General features: G+C 37.1%; 3 protein-coding genes, 1 long non-coding RNA gene and 2 pseudogenes across 4 annotated transcripts; 3 read left to right on the top strand and 3 right to left on the bottom strand.

Moving 5' to 3' along the window:
• Positions 23–332, top strand: LOC104791789. The gene is made up of 2 exons (XR_768958.1): positions 23–133; positions 219–332. It is a non-coding gene; the product is annotated as an uncharacterized LOC104791789 (long non-coding RNA).
• LOC104699136 (protein WVD2-like 1) lies at positions 3,279–4,707 on the bottom strand. Its single transcript, XM_019246375.1, has 5 exons — positions 4,542–4,707; positions 4,224–4,278; positions 3,960–4,062; positions 3,718–3,855; positions 3,279–3,631 (listed from the first exon to the last, which is right to left on the bottom strand). Exons 1-5 carry the CDS (start codon positions 4,705–4,707, stop codon positions 3,425–3,427), a joined length of 669 nt encoding a protein of 222 aa, XP_019101920.1. The 3' UTR covers positions 3,279–3,424.
• Positions 5,380–8,952, bottom strand: LOC104791790 (annotated as a pseudogene).
• On the top strand, positions 12,452–14,415 carry LOC104791787 (probable protein phosphatase 2C 48). The gene is made up of 3 exons (XM_010517758.2): positions 12,452–12,714; positions 12,856–13,978; positions 14,076–14,415. Exons 2-3 carry the CDS (start codon positions 13,037–13,039, stop codon positions 14,295–14,297), a joined length of 1,164 nt encoding a protein of 387 aa, XP_010516060.1. The 5' UTR covers positions 12,452–12,714; positions 12,856–13,036; the 3' UTR covers positions 14,298–14,415.
• On the top strand, positions 14,535–16,460 carry LOC104791786 (annotated as a pseudogene).
• LOC104791785 (CDP-diacylglycerol--glycerol-3-phosphate 3-phosphatidyltransferase 2) lies at positions 16,590–18,374 on the bottom strand. Its single transcript, XM_010517756.1, has 6 exons — positions 18,007–18,374; positions 17,628–17,725; positions 17,477–17,527; positions 17,241–17,354; positions 17,082–17,138; positions 16,590–16,991 (listed from the first exon to the last, which is right to left on the bottom strand). The coding sequence occupies exons 1-6, from the start codon at positions 18,191–18,193 to the stop codon at positions 16,791–16,793; spliced, it is 708 nt and encodes a 235-aa protein (XP_010516058.1). The 5' UTR covers positions 18,194–18,374; the 3' UTR covers positions 16,590–16,790.

The raw sequence follows: 19,764 nt of genomic DNA, 5'->3' as shown, positions 1-19,764 counted from the left end.
TAGTAACGCCATTAAATTCTCTCGGCTCATAGATTTAATCTTTGTTACAAACAAGCCAGTACATTGGTTGGAACCTCTTATTTTTATGCTTCAAAACTCCCCTAAACTGAAAATTCTTACGATCGACACCCATGTAAGTGCCCTCATCATCCCTTCCTTCAATCTAAGGTTTGATGAATGAATTTTACTAAATAAAAACTAATGGTATCAATTATCAGGGTTCTCCCACATGTTCGTGGAACCAGCCCAGTACTATTCCCCAATGCTTATCGTCTCATCTAGAGATTGTTAGGTGGAAAAGATATCAAGGAAAAGAAGAAGATGAGAAACAACTAATGACATACATTCTCGCTAACTCCAAGTGTTTAAAGACAGTCAAGATCTTCAGCGACGAATCCGATCTTCAAGAGTGCCAGAAAAAGGAGTTAGAATCTATGCCTAGGATTTCAGCATCATCTCAGCTTCTTTATTCTACCGCTAAAGCCGAGTGGGATCTTTAGCTGGAGACAATTTTTTTATTTACTACAGTCAGTACAGTAGATTATTTTTATTTTATTTTTGGCAAAACATACACATTGGAGAGGATTTTTCAAAAATACATATTTAAATTAAAATATTTTTGTCTTAATTATGTATTTATGATCATATCTATCTTCTTTTGAAAACAAATAACACATCCTTGTTGGAGTGTATATATATATATATATCAAACCGGAACCTCGTAGTCGATACATTCAACGATCTCGTCAATGGTTCTTCCTCATAGAATACATTTAGAACCGATACCAAATCTCGTTGTACCCGTATAGGACCCCTACAGGTAAGCCAAACCTATTTGGTTGTTTACTCCCCCAAGTCCCAACTAATACATACAACAAGTGTCTTATGTATCTTGAAATCTTTTAGAATGGTTCCTTTAAATAAATCAACAAAGACCATACATTATAGGGAACAGCCAAGCCAAATCCCTATAGATCAACAAGTTTTTGGATCATTCAACATCGACTATCACAGTTGACAAACATAATTAAGGGTCGTCACTGGTCTTGGTGGTTTATATAAACGAAACCAGATTATAACTTTTGATGATCAAGACAAAATGTATATGCTCTCGTTTGACAAAACAAAACCTAGATTACTAATTATAGAGAGTAGCAAAATGTACCATTAATTTAATATCACGAAGACCATATATGAATAGATAATGTATAAACTGGTGTCGCAATATTACAAGTCATGTGATTGGTGCTTTCCTTGCGCCTGGCCTAATTAAGAACCTTGTTGGATTTGAGATAACATAACAGACGAGTAAGCATTTAGATCCTGCATCATGATGATCCTTTCCTACAATGTGTAAGAAGAAGCTGTTAGAGTTCTGTTGTTTACGGGGACACACTAATATGTTATTCTTGGCCGATCCATCCCTCATAAAAAACCGGCGGTATAAAGATTGTTTCACCGCTAGGAACTTCCTCCATGACATGGCTCTGGTACTCTCAATCTTAGTTGCTATCCATACATGTATATCATTATAGTAAGGAAAATACTTATCTCTCATACCTAACAGACAAAGTTTTTGCTCTTCTCTAGTAACTGATAATGCCATATAACAACAAGAAAAAATCATCAACTGGAAGAGACACACTTTCGAGTCTCTCTGTTGAGAAATCAAAACTCAATAAGATATATCCTTTTGCGAGTCTGGAATATGACTCAAGGCAAGCCAGTAAGTATTTCCATTCACAGATATGCCACGTGCTTCAACCCGTGAATGGACCAGTCGCTAGTCACACCAACGTAACAAACCTCCAAGAATCAGAGGTAAAGTCATAGGATTTCGTATTCAAGGTAACAAGCACTCAGAGAACACTGGAAATACCACTTCTGTCCATGTTATCATATTCTTTCCTGATATAAAACGAACACTATCTAGCTAATTGCATTATCGCTGACAATGCAAATTACTAACATCATACATTATTACTGAAACCTTACTGCGAGGTGCTTCATAAAACTTGACTATATTTATCAGATTCTTGTGAATAGAAGTTCCCCAACGTGAAGGTGAATGAGAATCAGACATTTCAGTTGACCCTTATGATTAAGTACTTCCACATGATATTACTCCAGTGAGTTTTACTTGTGGCCGTTGTAATACAGATCTTGCTGTTTTGTTGTGATTAAAATTATGATTTGAAGACGACCTCCAATTAAAATTTACATGTCCTTGGTTTGACCTGTTTGCTTGTTGCATCTCTTTGTCTCTCCTTGAAGTGTTGCCCTGCCAGTATAAGGACGGCGATGTATATCGATATTGAACAAGCTCAAATTCATAGTAGAAGAGCTCTCATTGGTAGCCGAAAAGAGACGTAAGAGACCTGTTTGGTGCAGCCAGGGGTTTCATCTGCAGGGTAGAAGTACACAACAACATGCTTTCCTTTATACTTTTTGAGGCTCACCGGTGATCCTTTAATGTGAAGTCTGGTGCAGCCTGTCCCTTGTTAACCTTCTGTTCACAAAACATCATACAGATAAAGTTTAAGAGAGTTCAACACTTCAATGATCGCATAAAAGAGAATTATATAAACAAGAAAGTCTGTTGTTTATATCTTAATGCTCAAAAACATATGTAAACCATTGGCAGAATACTATAGCAGTTGAGCATTAGTTCCAAAACAGGATTGGTCTAACAAAGAAGCAAATTCCAAGAACTAATTATTAGCCAATTGTAGCAAACAAATCTATCAATGCAAGATTAACGAAATGTACCTTGGCGAAAATTGAGCTTTTGACTTTTGAGAGAACATGAAGAGAGTGGAGAGAGATAAGAGGAGTTGGAGAATCAGGAGCCAAAGAAGCTAGATTCTGATGATTTGGTGGGAACTTAAAATTGGGTTTTGGTGACAAGGGTCTTTCTCTGAGGGACAGAGTGAAATGAGGTGCGGTTACAGAAAGTGAAAGAAGAAGAACAAGCAGGCCATCTTTCTTACTCTACCTGGACGTCTCTCACCACTTTGAAGTGCAAAAAAGATGACAGCTAGAGAAACATCACAACAAACCACAGTCCATAGCAAGAAGGAAGGGCGTGCTTAATATATAAGGATTAGTAGATTGCTTTCTTTATTTCAAATATCAATGTATGCAAATGTTACAAGATTGAGCCTACAAAACTATTGAGTACATAGTTATATGAAGAGTAGAGAACTGTTCTACAAAGCTCCTTGAAGGCTTGTGTTTTACAATCTGAATCAAGCGCTACTTACCTATATCATAAGCTTGAGATGAGATTACGAGCTGAAAGGAAAAAAGTTTCGAAATCTTCAACGTGAATAGTCGAATCTCTACTATTATCTTCAAGTGTGCTTCATATCAGCTGTTGAAGAAATGGTTAACTGGGTTTGTCTCTGATGTATGTACCTTAGTGCTACAGGATACTGGGAGACAAGTTTTCTTGAGTTTTGATCTTTGTCAGCGATTTGGAGGAGGGATGAATCTTGGAGCTTTTGAGCTTCTCTACGACTGCTTTTCTGGTGTTTATGATCTTCGTTGAGGAAGCTTTATGAGGAGTTTGAACTGTCCGTGAAGTTTGGTTCCTTCGGAATCTTGGTGAAGTCATCCTTGTCAGTGGTACCTGCTAGTGATTATAATGCCATACATCAAAGATTCAGTACCCAAAATTATGACAAGTTGAGTCTTATGACAAGGTTTTTACTTTACCTGAAAACAACCAACTTGTGGGTTCTTCTTGTGTTCTTCAGATGCTAAGTGAGTGTTTTGATTTGCCTTGAAGCCGCAAGAGAGTTTCTCTTTTACAGCATCCTCTATCTTGTTATTTTCTTCTAGCTTCTTGAAGAACTAACAGATACAGCCACAGCAAAAGAGAGCTTTATAAAACTCTTGTTCTATATTAGTCCTCTAATCAGAAACAGAAATATAAAGGGGGTCGTTTATAGTTCTACCTCTTTCCTCCTTTCAGCCCTTTCATCACTTCTGAAGACGAAGGGAGAAGATACAGTGGCAGACTTTGCTTTGGTTCTGCTATGAGTTGAAAGATTTTCACTGCTGCAATGCATTAGACAAAAACATCCCATCTTATTTCAGCATAAATCAGAGAACCAACACAAACTCTTTCGATAAATCACCTCAAGACATTGCACTAAGCAGTATAAGATAGTTACTTTTTTTTTCTTTCTAAGAGGTTGGTACTTCAACGTACTACTAACCTAACAGACGGTAGTCTTTGCACATTGTTTGGTATTCTGCATGAAACTGAATTCCCTACAGATATGTTTTTGTGTGTATTTAAGAAACCATGTTAATCAGAGGGTTGAGTTAGTAAGTAATAGCACACAGCGATGAATGTGTTGAAAATGGTTGGATCAGTAACCTCTTGTTTTCTGAGAGCTGGTTGTTGAGAGGAGGACGTGACAGAAGAGGCCTGCAATATATGTAATATTCAGTCCCAGTATCTATACTTAGGAAATACACAAAGAAACTTGGGAAGAAAATTACACTGGTTGAACATTTTGCAGCTTTAGAACCTTCTTTGGATGTTCGAGACAATGGTCTTTTGCGGCTTTTTAAAGCTCCCGCTGGTTCGTTTCCACTGTTTCTAGCATTTGATGAAGTTGTTTCCTGCGTAGTGGAGCTTCTTGCCAGTCTTTTTAGAGCTGTTATCCAGGTGAAGGAGTTAGAGGGCAATGCCATTACATGACTCCGGATTTTGAAGTATTTCACCAGTATAGACAGAACATACAGAGCTCGTGCTGGAAAGGGTAAAGGAGCGGTTGTCTTGGCGGAAGGGAAAGGAGATGTCAAGATCACACGATGAAAGGAGTGAGGAAGTTGATCAAGAATGTGCTTTTCGTTCCAGGGATCGATAAAAACGTGTTGAGTGTTGGTCAGATGGCAGAAAGAGGCTATTCGATGAAGATGGGTGGAGGGGAATGCACTATTAGAGATGGGACTCGGAAAGTATTTGCTAACACCAAGTTGGAGGAGAGAGTCATTGCGCTGCGTTTGAAGGTAATAGCTTAATGTGTGTCCACTTAATAATTTAGCTGCTGCATTCCACTTAGTAGTAGACTTGCTCTTTAGGTGGACCTGTCAAGTCTTTTATTTATGTGGTTTTTAGTTTCGAGTATGTTATTACTTATTAGTCTTTGGTCTTTTAAACTAGGATGGGATGGTTTGGTTTGGTTTTAATAAAGATTTCGGAAACTTATGTATTCACTATGCGGTGCTTTTATCAAGTTTTGCTAATGGTGAAAATGAAACGAATTCTAGTTGAAACATAAAAAGGGTTATTAATAAAATAATCGTGTATGTGACTATATATACCACAACCTTAATTGAGAAGTTTTAGAGAGAGAGAGGGTGTTAAGAAGACAAACGTTGCCTTGGCTTAGTTACTTGATTTTGGCTTTTAGTCTTTCAGTTACCCAATCATTTGGGATCAAGTTTGTTAGTTTCTTTACTAGTTCCAAATAATAAAAAAAAAACACTAACAAATCCTCAGTCATTTCCATCTATTCGTTGTAGTCTGCATAAGCCAATATAGAACTCCGGGTGGTGGGTCATGTCGACTCAAATATTCACATAGCCACAAGGCAGAGCTCGACAAACCATAACCAACAAACTCTTACATCTTTGGGAAGCTAATAACATCCTGTAATTCATAAAAAAACATGAGAGACATTAGAGAGAGAGCTTGACAAAAAAACCCAAGAGACACGTTAGAGAGAGAGAGAGAGAGAGAGAGAGAGAGAGAGAGAGTGACCTTGATATTGAGGGAATCGGTTAACAACATGGTGAGGCGGTCAATTCCCATACCCCAACCACCTGTAGGAGGCAATCCGTGTTCAAGAGCTACACAAGAAGACTCATCCAAGACCATTGCTTCTTCATCTCCAGAATCCCTCTCCTTCTGCTGATGAGCAAATCGCTCTCGCTGAACCACCGGATTGTTCAACTCGGTGTATGCATTGCAGAGCTGGGACAGATAAACAATTAATATAAAAAATTCATGAAACAAGTTCTGTCCTCACAAACAAGAATTAAAAAATTCATTAAACAAGTCAATAAAAAATTCGGTTTTTACTTACTTCTTGTTTGACTATGTAGAGCTCGAATCTTTCAGTCAAAGCATCATTAGATCTATGACTTTTAGCAAATGGACTCATGATTACTGGATGGTGGATGGTGGATGATGAATGTGGGATTCACACACATCTCCTCCACATACTTTCCAACGAGCTGCAAAAGAAAAATATTTAAATATTCAAATGTAATGTTAACTAAAGAAGGAGATACGTGTACATATTTCTCTTGACCTTACGCTTTACACATGCATCAATCAGATACGTGTACATTACACATGCATCAATCAGATACGTGTACTTACCTTTGCTAAAAGTCGAGATGTTGTCTGGGGAGGAGGGCAATTGACCTTAAGCTTTTCACATGCATCAATCAGATACGTATTGGCTTCTTCGCTGGCCAAGTCTTTCGGAATATCAAGCTGAGCTGCTTTCTCTAGCTCGGGTATCATATCAAGTCTTCTGAATGGAGGAGTGAAGTCGATTTCAATAGGTTCCTTATCATACCCATTAGCATGATAACTTGATTTTGCTGTAACCACCAGTTATTTCCTTCACCAAACCACTCAGCAAATCCTCAGTCATTTTCATCAATTCGTTGTAGTCTGCAAAAGCCATATAGAACTCGCAGCTGGTGAACTCCGGATGGTGGGTCATGTCAATACCCTCATTTCTGAATTGCTTTCCTATCTCAAACACACGGGTAAATCGACCTACTACAAGCTGCTTGAGATATAGCTAAGGTGCGATACGCAGGAACATATTTGTGTTCTTATCACCATGATGAACCGAAAAGGGCCGTGCAGCTCCTCCTCCAACACTAGTGCTCATGACAGGTGTCTCAACCTAGAGACAGAGAGAAGCATACCTCCACAAAATTCAGCTGGTTCAGATATGACCGGATGTAATTTGTAATGTTACTTTTGGCAAGTAACATATGGTGAACATCTTCATTGATCATAAGATCAAGATATCTTTGGCCGTACCTACTTTCCTGACAAAAGAAAAGCAGAAGCTCAATATAATAAATCAATCAAGCAATATTCCATCTACAGACTTGATACGTTGGAAGCTCAATATAATAAACAGGGGAAGATCAAGCTCAATATAGAAAGGGGAGAAATGATGATACTGCTCTGTGAGAATATAAGAAGTGGAAGATCAAGCTCAATATAGAAAGGGGAGAAATGATGATACTGCTCTGTGAGAATATAAGAAGTAGGATTTAGAGGTTGACCTCGAAACCATCGTTCAAGTTCCTACGAAAAAAGAAGATTAATAAAAATATTTAGAGCATAAGCACGATATGAAAACATAAATATAAGAGCCAATGTTACCTTTGAAACCTTGGAAGAAGCACTCGGTATCATGTGTAGGCAGTGGGAGAGAAGAGTGAATGATGTTGTGACAAGAGTCAACTCTCCTCCCCTATTTCTTTTTGTCGGAAAGCCACTAACCGCCACAATGTCTCCAACTTTGGCTTTGGTATGAAGCTTTGAAAAGTCAGCTTCCCCTAAGGTTGAGTTTCTGAGAGACAAAAGACAAAAAAAGAAAGCATTATATGCATAGATGTAAAAGTAAATTTGTCTCTCTTAAATAAAGAAAAACCAAAAAATTTACCTTGCATCAGCCATAAGTTAGACCTTGGAACCATCAGCATGTAGGTCATAGAAGAAGAGCTTAGAAGAGTGACTCCGTTTGCTCATTAATCGCCCTAGAAAAGTTTTAAAAGACAAAATGATTAAGGAACTGGGGGTTTGTCAAATCATTAGTCATTCTCAGTGGCTAGTAATGGTAAAAGTAAACATGCGAACTTGTGTCAGATTCATTACGGATAATAAAAGGAATAAAGCACAGGTCACACCAAATCTAACACTCAAGTCAAATCGCACAACAACCAATTACAATCCAATCGAGAAATCAATGTTTCATAAAACAAACGTTTACAACAATTTGTAATTTGAGCATCCTACCATAACGACAAGTTCCTAAAAAAAAGACTCTATGAAAGAGAACAACTACGCATTACCATAGAATTCGGACTAAGTTGGACTCAGTCACCAATAACAACTAACTAAGACACGACCTTCATTCAAACCTTATTCCCCTTTATTTTCGCTCTCCAACAAGAATGTAAACAATCCCTAAACATTTATACTGTTCAGTGGTGGCTAATAAGTGTAATCGTAAACAAAGACTCAAAAAAAACTTATCCGATTCATTACCAAGAATGTACCTGCTAGTGAAGTTTCAGAAGCATCAACACATTCCTCCCCTTTGGCTAAATACCTATATTTTTCAATGAATTGAGGAATGGAGATGGACACAGAAGATGTGTGAGGGTATCGAATCTCCCCAGCCACCACATCTTTCAATCTCTCCGCCAAGTATTCTTCAGAAGTTTTTCTCGCAGGTCGTATTAGGTTCTCCTCTTTCTCCTTTTTCTCCTTCCCTCGAGTTGCTTTATCGAAATCCATGGTTGTTGATTAAACCTAGGTTAAATCAAAGCAAAAGGGAAAGTTGTGGGGGGAATCGAAAGCAAAAGGCCTAGAGAAATACTTTCGTCTATGGTTCCGGTACAAGTAAAAGAAGAAGAAGAAGAAGAAGAAGAAGAAGAAGAACCGCGAACCTTTATAAGAGATTCGCCGGCGGCGTTTTACGGCAGCGGAGCAGCGGAGGGAGCGAGCGATTCCACCGGTGCGCTTGGATACGAAAAGAGAAATGCAGGAAATAGGAGAATGCGAACTCGATGATCTTTCTTCTTTCTTCTTCTTCTTCTTCGGAGAGATCGCGAATACGAACTCGATGATCTTCTTCTCTCTTTCTTTCTTTCTTTCTTTCTCTTTTCTTCTTCTTCTTCTTCTGCAAAAAGGTTGGTTCGTTTTAAAGTAGTCCCACCACAGCCCCTAGTGTGTGAAAAGGTTTTTCAATGGGTCCCTCAAATTCAACAAACTAGCTTTTTACACTTTTCTACGATTTTTACAATAATTCTTTCTTTTTTTTTTGGCTCACTTTTTACTCTTTAGTATGTTGTAATCTAGTTTGCATATATTAAATCCACCCATTTTAATGAGAAATGAGTTTATTTTACGAATAAATAAACTAAAGAAAAAAAGAGTCACATTTTGAGTCATTTAGTGCTTACAACTATTAATTTTTTTCATTCAAAAATTTATATGATATGCATTTTGTAGTTAATTATACTATTCAGTCATTTTTAAAAATTACCTTCAAGTCAAATGTCCTAATTATTAGCGATTTAATAACAAGTTAATTTTAGAGTATGTATATATAATTTGTTTAACTTGGGGGACCCACTTAAAACCTTTTCACACTAAGTTATAGTGGGACTACTTAAATTAAAACCACCGTTTTGCCAAATATGTATACATATGTCAAAATATGGTATATATGGTACTAACATATGTGAAATTGTATATACTAAAATCACATAATGATTGATACAAGATTATGACTACAAAACCATTCCGTACATAGTTTACGTGAAGAAGACTTGAGTTCTATCTTTATCATATTCTCCTTAAGGATTAATTGTGTTATTTAATATGAATCAAGGGCTAAACTTACCTATATCATAAGCATTATGCTATTACGAGCTGAAAGGACAAAAAAAATTCTAACTCTCTTCAACAACAGCAACACAAGTTCTGACCTTTGCTCTTCCATAATCAAAGCAGGTTGTATAAATGAGCTCCCTTTTCCCATCGACTAAATCAGACTTCAGATGCTGCTTCGTTGGGTTAACTGCTTCAACCTTACGTTACGTGCTAACTATATCCATGCAAACAAAAGTCATTCAGAATTGTTTCTTAATCACAAATCTCTAGACTCTTAAGTGTACCAAAATTATTCTCAAGACCCTAATGATGGTTCCCACAAGAAGAGAAATCAAGAACCTGATCAATCTGAAGCTGATCATCATGCTTCAAGAAGATCTTGTTTGATCTTGTTTGAGCTGTTTCTTGTCAGAAACGCAGGGGGAAAGCTGAAAACAGCTTGGATTCTCCATCTTTCTCGATCACCTTTTCGGATGCTCTGTAGCTTTCTCGGAGCGGCAAAGAAGCCACTGTCCGGCTTCATAAGACTGCCATAAAGATTAAACCCGGTGGTGGGAGACATCAGAACTGCAGACTTTAAGCACCAAGGTAAAGCCATGGAAATCAAAACAGGCTCTAATGAACTTGTAAGAGTCTCTGCTTCGTTTCAGAGAGACTCTTGTTTGAAATGCAGACACAGAACATAAGAAGAAATAAGAGTGAGATCGTGGCTCTGCCTTTGCCATGACTACCCCTGACAGCGCCACCACAGTCTCAAAGATAAAGTTTTTTTTTCTCTCTCTCTCTCGCCTCTGAAACGAGAGGCTCTCGTCGTTTTGAAACAAATGTAAAAAATGAGAGCATTGGCATTTACGTGAAATTGTCTATACTAAAATCACCATGTATATATATACAGAATGATACAAGATTATGACTACAAAACTATATTCCGTACTTAGTTTATGTGAAGAAGACTTGAGTTCTATCTTATCATATTCTCCTTAAGGATTGTGTTATTTAATATGAATCAATGGCTAGACTTACCTATATCATAAGCATTATCCTATTACGAGCTGAAAGGACAAAAATTTCTAACTCTTCAATGTAAAATGCCGAATCTTTACGACGATTATCAAGGGGATTCGAAGTTTCCTCTAGGAGTTGCAAACGATTCACTCCACCGGAGTGTAACAGGAAACAGGAGAAAGAGAGAGTAGATGCGTACACAATGAGAAAGAGACTCAATATATACACATGGTGGCCACATGGCTGAAGTGAGTTTCTGATGTCCATTTCTTAATATATCTAATGAATCCTCATTTATGTCCTGCTTTTTTACTTTACGGTAATATGTGGCTAACGTTTAGCTAAATCTCATGTAGGACACCCTGCGAGCTGAACTGAAAGCTGAGACCCTAATCACAAGTCTGTTGCTGGAGAAACTGTACTCCAAGGAACAAGAAATTGAACAGCTGCAAGAAGAACTAGCAGCAGCAGTACGAGGTAATGAGATTCTGAGATGTGAGGCTCAAAGCAGTTCGGACAACCTATCAGTTACGAGCCACGAATTGAAAGACCTCAAGCATCAGGTATTGCAAAACAAGAATAACCCCATCCCATGTCTGTTTATGTGGCTCTTGATATTAAGAAACTAGTCCCATTTATATATGTAACTGATTGTTTTGACATCAGATGTTGAAGAAGGAGGAAAGCATAAACCGGCTGGAAAGCAATCTACAGGAAGCCGCAAAAGAGATGGCGAGGATGAACGCATTATTACCAGAAGTGTCAGGTGAAAGAGACCTGCAGGTATGGAGAGAGTTGAGACAATGCTGTGAGAAGAACATGCTTTTGAACTCAGCGAACGTGACATTGAAAGGGATGGTAGAGAAATTGGAGGAGAAAGTATTAGAGAAAGAAGGAGAGATGACAATACTACAAGACACAATCGGAAGCAAGCATCTCAACCTCCTCTCAAGTCCTGATTTCTTGGTTTAAAAGTTTTTTTTTTCTTTCTTTTTTTCTTGTTCATAATTCTCAGGAGTTTTTTTCAGAATTTTGTTTAATTTTTTTTTCACACCTTAATCATTGTTTCTTAGATGATTGGTCAATTCTTTTGGGGTTTATAGATATGATTTTTTCTTTGGGATTTGATCATCACAAAGCTGGATTCTCTAGTCTCAGATTTGTACTTAAAAAAAGGGGATTTATAAACTTAGGGGTGAAGTATATGATAAAAGAAAAATTTTCAAATCTAATTCCAAGAAAATCATGATTAGCCATTTGTTTACTTTTTCACTAACTAAAAATTAAATTGTATAAATTATTTTATTAAATGAAAACTGTTAAATTGTAAGATGATTTTTTAGAGACATCAATTGTTAATATTATAAAATTAAAATAAAATAGCAGGGCATGTAACATAAATGATTTTTAATTTTAAAACCTATAAAAATTATGCTTACTTTTTCACTATAATTAGTCCCAAAAAAAAAAGAAATTATATTTCTCAACAAGTTACAGTTTGACATAGTTATAGGTCTACTCTAATATCCTATTTTTGCTACACTTTGGGGGGGTTATGGTACCAGATTTTAGAGAATAATTCCTAAGAATATTATTATAGAACTTGGGGTTTATTTAAACAAAAAGGAAAAAAAAAAAGTCAAACCGTCAAAAGTCAAAAATAAATGGCGAAACAGGTAAAAGAGAACAAAAAAATAAAAATAAAAACACGATGGCCCCCGCCAGTATCGCTTCTTTCTTCTCTCTCTAAAAAAAAGAAGAAGAAGAAGAAAGAAACAAATCCAACGTCTCCGTCTCTTCTCTCTTCTTCAAACGCGTCTTCTTCTTCCTCTTCTTCTCTATTTTAACCCTTTCATCGTCGCTTCTCTTTTTTTAGTTTTTTTTGTTTCGTATTAGGAATCTTTGCTTAATCTTTTCCCTCATCTAATCTCTCTCTCTCTCATATCATTGATCTGAAATCTGAATGATGGATTATTATTCTACGCCAAGCTTCTGAGATTACAATAGGAACCCTATTTCTTTTCATCTATCAGGTATATATTTTTAATGGGTTTCGTTAATTTTCTCAGATTTTGGTCAAAGTTGAAACCATTTTTAGATTCTTATGTTGGACCTTTGATAACCCTTTTTATGAGATTCCTAAATGTTTGGTTTTTTGTTTTTGTTTAATGCAGATTAATGTTGTTTGCTTTTGTGAATGCGTGTTTGAATCCTGAATCCTGCGTTTCTCGAGTTGGAATTGACAAGAACAAGAAGAAGATTGGGTCTCATAATAATATAGTTATAAGCACTGATTTGATGAACGATTTGATTGCTGGTTCTTTTGGTTGAGAGAGTTGAGAGACTATGTGAATTATGGTATCTACTACATTTAGGAGAATTGTATCGCCTTGTTGGAGACCTTTTGGTATTGGAGAAGATTCTAGTCCTGGTGCTTCTGCTGATGATGCTAATAATAGCCGTCTCGATGGTCTCTTTTGGTACAAAGATTCAGGGAACCACATCGCTGGCGAGTTTTCTATGGCTGTCGTTCAAGCTAACAACATTCTTGAAGACCATTCCCAGTTAGAGTCTGGTCCTATTAGTTTGCACGATTCTGGTCCTGAGGCTACTTTTGTTGGTGTTTATGATGGTCATGGAGGTCCTGAGGCTGCTCGGTTTGTTAACGAGAGGCTCTTTTATAACATCAAGAGGTACACATCAGAGCAGCGCGGGATCTCGCCTGATGTTATCACCAGAGGGTTTGTAGCAACGGAGGAGGAGTTTCTCGGTTTAGTGCAGGAGCAATGGAAGGAAAAGCCACAGATTGCTTCTGTGGGTGCTTGTTGCTTGGTTGGTATTGTTTGTAATGGTTTGTTGTACGTTGCAAACGCAGGAGATTCTCGTGTTGTGTTGGGAAAAATCGCGAATTCGTACAAAGAGTTGAAAGCTGTTCAACTATCCTCAGAGCATAACGCTAGTATTGAATCCGTGAGAGAGGAGTTACGTTTGTTGCATCCTGATGATCCGAATATAGTGGTCTTGAAACACAAAGTTTGGCGCGTGAAAGGGATTATACAGGTTTCGAGATCCATAGGTGACGCGTACCTTAAGAGAGCAGAGTTTAATCAAGAACCGTTGTTGCCAAAGTTTAGAGTTCCAGAACGTTTTGAGAAGCCTATCATGAGAGCGGAACCGACTATAACAGTTCATAAGATTCACCAGGAAGATCAGTTTCTTATATTTGCCTCGGATGGTTTATGGGAGCATCTAAGCAACCAGGAAGCTGTTGATATTGTCAATTCTTGTCCACGCAATGTAAAGACACAAATTGAATCCACTTTTCATTTGAGTAGCTTTCCTTTTGTTGTTGTTTGTTGAAAGTTGTGGTGTATTTTTCTTTGGGATTTTGCAGGGTGTGGCTCGGAAGCTAGTGAAAGCTGCATTGCAAGAAGCAGCAAAGAAGAGAGAGATGAGATGTTCGGATTTGGAGAAGATAGAACGTGGCATCAGGCGACACTTTCACGACGATATAACAGTTATTGTTGTCTTCCTCCACGCAACAAACTTTGCGACTCGAACTCCCATCTCTGTCAAAGGAGGTGGTCTCCTAGCTGCCAATAATGCCTTCTTATAGACCCTTTTTATTTGATTATTATTCTTTCTTTTAGTTTTTTCTTTTTTTGGAACCAGAGAATTTGATTTTGTTTGCTTCCTCCGTTACAAAATTGTGTGAAAAATTTTACTTTCAAATTTTTATTTTTTTATTTATTTTCTGAACTAAAAAAAAAAACTGTATATTTCATCAAATCGCATTGTATTTTTTTTTTCAATTTACGTATAAACCGAATCGAACCAGAATTCATGTGTTTGAACCAAAATCAGAATCGAATCGAACCAAACCGAAAATTGTGGAAGTGAAGTAAAGACTAAAGAAAGGAAAATCATTTTCCCGGAAACTCCTTATCGGAGGAGCTGAGAAAGTTTTGTGTGAGTGAGTGAAGCTATGAGTGTCGGAGTTAATATTAGCGTCTGCTCATCATATCCATCGTTTGCGTTGTCCGCTTCCTCCACGGATTTCTATATCCCTTCGTCATCTTTCTATGTTGATCGGAAAATTCCCCAGCCAGTCTCCGGTAGGCTGCGGTGTAAATCCTATGGGAAACGCAGAACTGAACCAATATTAGCTGTTAAAGAGTCAAGGTAATGTTTCCTTCTCTCGAGGGATTACAAAATATCGTTTGTGTTATTGAAGGTTCGAGGTTCTTGTGTGCTGTTGTTTTTTTCTTGCAGTCGAGTACCGGAGCTTGATTCTTCTTCGGAACCAGTTCAAGTGTTTGATGGATCGACGAGGTTTGTATTTGTTTAATTGATGCTTTTGTTTCCTTTCTGGAGATGTTAGAGAAGTTGATGAACAAATTTTTGGTTTATGTGATTTGAAGGTTGTACATATCATATACTTGCCCGTTTGCTCAGCGTGCGTGGATTGCTCGGAACTACAAGGTTGCATTTTTTTTAATCTATGTTGATACGAAACCAACTTGGATTTATTTAGATCAGTTCCTTATGTTGCGCTTGTTTTGTGCAGGGTCTGCAAAACAAGATAGAACTTGTACCAATTGATCTCAAAAACAGGCCTGTTTGGTATAAGGAGAAAGTTTACGAAGCCAACAAGGTGTGTACTTTTCTATTTTAAATCATTTTTGTGGAAGGGATTTAGCCAAAACTACATCTGTTCTCTATTTTATGCAGGTGCCTGCATTAGAGCACAATAACTGAGTTATGGGAGAGAGCCTTGATCTGATTAAGTACATTGACGCCAATTTTGAAGGGCCTTCACTCACACCCGATGTGAGTATCCATGACTTGTTTGATTTTTTTTATCTCAACATTAAGTGAACCTGTACTTAGCATAGAGATATCCATGGATGGAATAACAACAGGGTTCAGAGAAGCAAGCAGTAGCTGATGAGTTGCTCTCCTACACTGACTCCTTCTCCAAGGCTGTGAGATCCACTCTAAACGGCACTGATAGTAATGCAGCAGGTGATTTGAAGATAGAGTTGTTATCTTCCTTCTGAGTTTGCAGAAACATTGTTTTGCCATGTTATGAATCTTGTAATCCATTTTTTTCAGATGCTACATTTGATTACATCGAACAGGCGCTTTCCAAATTCAATGAAGGGCCTTTCTTCCTTGGCCGATTTAGTTTGGTATTGTCTCGATTATGTTTTCACTCAGTCCATTTGTTATACCTATATCAGCTCTCGATGCTGAAACAAAATTGGTGTGTATCTCTCTACAGGTTGATGTTGCATATGCTCCATTCATAGAGAGATTTCAGCTTATCTTAAGTGATGTGTTGAATGTGGATATCACATCTGGTCGGCCTAACCTCGCCCTTTGGATTCAGGTTATTACCTCGATGTTCATATCTTATCTTCCATCTCAAGGCTAAATCTACACTACACACACACACACACACGCTAATCTCTGGTTCTCACCTTTTTTTGCAGGAGATAAACAAGATCGAAGCTTATACCGAAACCCGTCAAGATCCAAAAGAGCTAGTAGAAAGATACAAGAGACGAGTCCAAGCAGAAGCACGACTCTAAGCTGATGGCTCTCCGGATTTCTCCAGTTACAATGGTTTATAGAAGAGTGAAATGAGAAGAGATATTGTAACCAAGTTTTTTTTTATTTATAAATTATATTTTATCGAAAAAGCATCTACATGACAGGCAACAACTGTATTCATTTATCCCAGAGTTCATGAGACCAAGTAAGTCTTCAACTAGAACGATTTTGCACCTGCTGCTTTGCCATCATTGCCCATACATAAGATCGTGCTTGCTGCTTGACTAAAATTCAGTGAGCGCCGAGGAGCAACGTGATTCAGAGATATTATACAAAACCAAACCAAGCTGAGTACGATCCCAATGCCCAAAGTTGAAAACAGAACTAAAGCATCATATAAGAGTCTTATAGTGCTTGCCCAGCTAATTTCATTTGTATCCAGATAGAAATTAGTCAGCTTTCTTCAAGAAGAAGAGAGGTAAAATGTCGCTGAGCAAATCTTCCATTCTATGTGTATATACTGAATGCAAAAACCCGAAAAGAGAGTTTTTTGCTACTTCTTTAGCAGTACCCTCCATATTTTCCTCATATAAACAACTAAAGACCATATAGAGAGCCCTGCCGATACATAGAGCAACCCAATACCCGACGGTAATAGTCTCGCAAAACTGCTATCCCGGCTTGCAAGAAGTATGGTTAGCGCTATCATCTGCGTTGCAGTTTTCCACTTTCCCAAGCTATTTACAGCAACAGCCTGTGAACATCAATGCCAATTCCATGATTTAAGTAAGGAACACTTGCAAAAAAAGACCCAAGAGAATGCATATGATGGTGGTAGTTATACCTCTGAAAGCTTGCCGTTTTGAGATGCTGCCCATTCCCTTACAGCAGACATAGTAATCTACAGTGAAAGTAATACCGAATAGTTTAGAAGAAAAGGCTGATATAAATGCGACTTACTTACTGACATCTAAGCAAACTGTGTCAACTTTCTATAGCTTACCTCTCTGCCAATGATGGCAATTGAAGGCACTGTCACTAACCAGGGAACTGGTCCTAAGATAACAGCGTCCAATGGTTTAGTGCACAACAATATCAATGTAGCTGCTACCATAAGCTGCAGACCAATGACATGAATCAGACAGAATGATAAAAATCTTTCCTTTTTTTACAAGGACAAGGCTTGAGAGACGAAGAAAAGACAAACATGAGAGGTAGCTAAGGAAAAGGGTTTCTCACCTTATCTGCCACTGGATCCAAAAATGCACCAAATGCAGAACCTAATCTCATCTGCAAAAGGCACATCTCACCGTTAAAGCTTGTGGTACAGAACAACCCCCACAATTTAAAATATGCAGATGAACATAAAAGGGTAAAAATATGAAAGTACCTTCCGAGCAATATATCCATCAAGCCAATCTGTAATGGCTGCTGCAATGAAAATACTTGTTGTAGCAGTTCTCCCCCACCAGCAATCAACGTAAAAGGCTACAAAAGGGGATGAACATGATACAATGAGATACAATCAAAATCAGCAATGGGAACATCAAAAGATCAATTTGAAGAGTGGTAACACGTGAACTACACATTAGAAAATAAGCTCAATTCGAAAAAAAAAGTTTTCTAATTTATCGAATTCAATTGAAACAAAATTCTGATCTGAAATCGAATTCAACAGAGCCAGAGATGGAAAAAAAATCACAATTGCCACTTCGTTTAGATCTGATGATTAGAATTCAGAGTCGGAAAAAAAAAAAGATAAAACGTACTCGCGACGAGAATAGGAACGGCAGCAACACGGCCAAGGGTTAATACGGTAGGCAATGTAAGCACTTTAGAAGAAAGCTGCTGTGGCGGTGGAGGCAATGGCGACGTATGGCGATTACGGAGCAATGAATCTTCTTCGCCACCAGCAAAACTGTTCTGATCCGCATTCACGGTGTCTTCTTCACCCATATCTCCGCCACACAAGAGCTGATCTGTAGAAATTCGAAGATCGGAGTTTCTCCGAGGAAGGAGGAAGAGAAGCACGAAGAAGGGCGGTGGCGACACCGACCTGAATCCGGAACCCTAAGAGCACTTCTTTCCGAGACTTAAATATATTTTATTTTCATTTTTAACAATTGAACCAATAGGTTTTCTTTTTTCTGAACAAAATTGTACCAATAGTTAAGTAACAAGAATTGAGCTGAAGGATCATGGGTAATGAGTGAATTTTAAAGTTTAATGGAAAAATTAGGTGTGGGCATTCGGGTACCCGTTCGGGTTCGGTTCGGTAATTCGAATTTTCGGGTTTTAGGGTTTAGAGGTATAGGACCCGTTCGGGTATTTCTAAACTTCGGGTTCGGATCGGATTCGGTTCGGTATTTCGGGTTCGGATTCGGATTACCCGAAGTTCACAAAACTCAAAATTTTAGTATCTAATTTAGTCTAAATTATTCAATAATACGCAATATATATAAAAATTTAGAGTTTTTTACCCAAATTTACTAATAAACAGTTTAAATACTTCAAATTATCAAAAATATCTAAAAACTTGATATTTTGAACACTTATATTATTAAAATTATAAATATTACTAATATATTACTACTATATATTAATAATGTGGGTATATTCGGATACCCGTTCGGATTGGGTTTGGATTCGGGTATTCGGATTTAGAGATTTAGAACCCGTTTGGGTATTTTACAATTTCGAATTCGGGTTCGGATCGGGTTTTTTTGAATCGGGTTCGGATCCGGGTATTTTGTCCAGGCCTAGGAAAATTTTTGTAACAGATGAAAGTATCGAAATTGTTATCATATTCTTTATTGCCACTTTTTATTATATTATCTTTAAATGACATAAACATCAAAGCTATTCTAATACTTATTAAAAAAACATGAGCATTTAATAAAATTAAGAAAATTCTAAAACTTAAACAAATATATATTTAAATAACACTATAATTATATAGAAATTTGATTCTTTTTAAAAATAAATTAATTTCATATGTTCAATAACCTTTTTAAGAAAAGTTTTCCAATTTTCTCTAATTTTTTCTTTTGTGTCTTACTTAATTGACTTCTACATTCCGATATCATAACTTTAGAGAAATCAGATTGGTGAGGAATTTACATAGTACTTAATTGACGTTTTTATTGGAATGTATATACTTTCAAGAAGATTAACCATTAGGAAAGCTATAATATCGCTACAAATCGACGATTAATAATAAAGCAAATGACACGTTTTGGGTATTATTTTTAGAGGAGTTTTCAAAAATACTCATTTATCTATGTCACTTCTCAAAAATACCTGTTTATTGTGTCTATTTTAAAAAATGCTCATTTTTAATATATAAAATGACTAAATTCTAAACTCTAAATTCCAAATACTAAATCATACCCCTAAAAATTATACTCTAAATGTAAAATAGAAAAACCAAGCCTAAAAAACAAATATAAAAATTAATTAACATATTGTAATTGTGCAAAAGAGGACAAAAATGAAAACGTTCAAAATACATATTTTTTTAAAAGTAT

This window comes from Camelina sativa, chromosome 6 (genome assembly GCF_000633955.1).
Source record: "Camelina sativa cultivar DH55 chromosome 6, Cs, whole genome shotgun sequence".
NCBI lineage: Eukaryota > Viridiplantae > Streptophyta > Magnoliopsida > Brassicales > Brassicaceae > Camelina > Camelina sativa.
The sequence above is the reverse complement of the archived record's forward strand: the minus strand, read 5'-3'. Positions and strand labels throughout refer to the sequence as shown.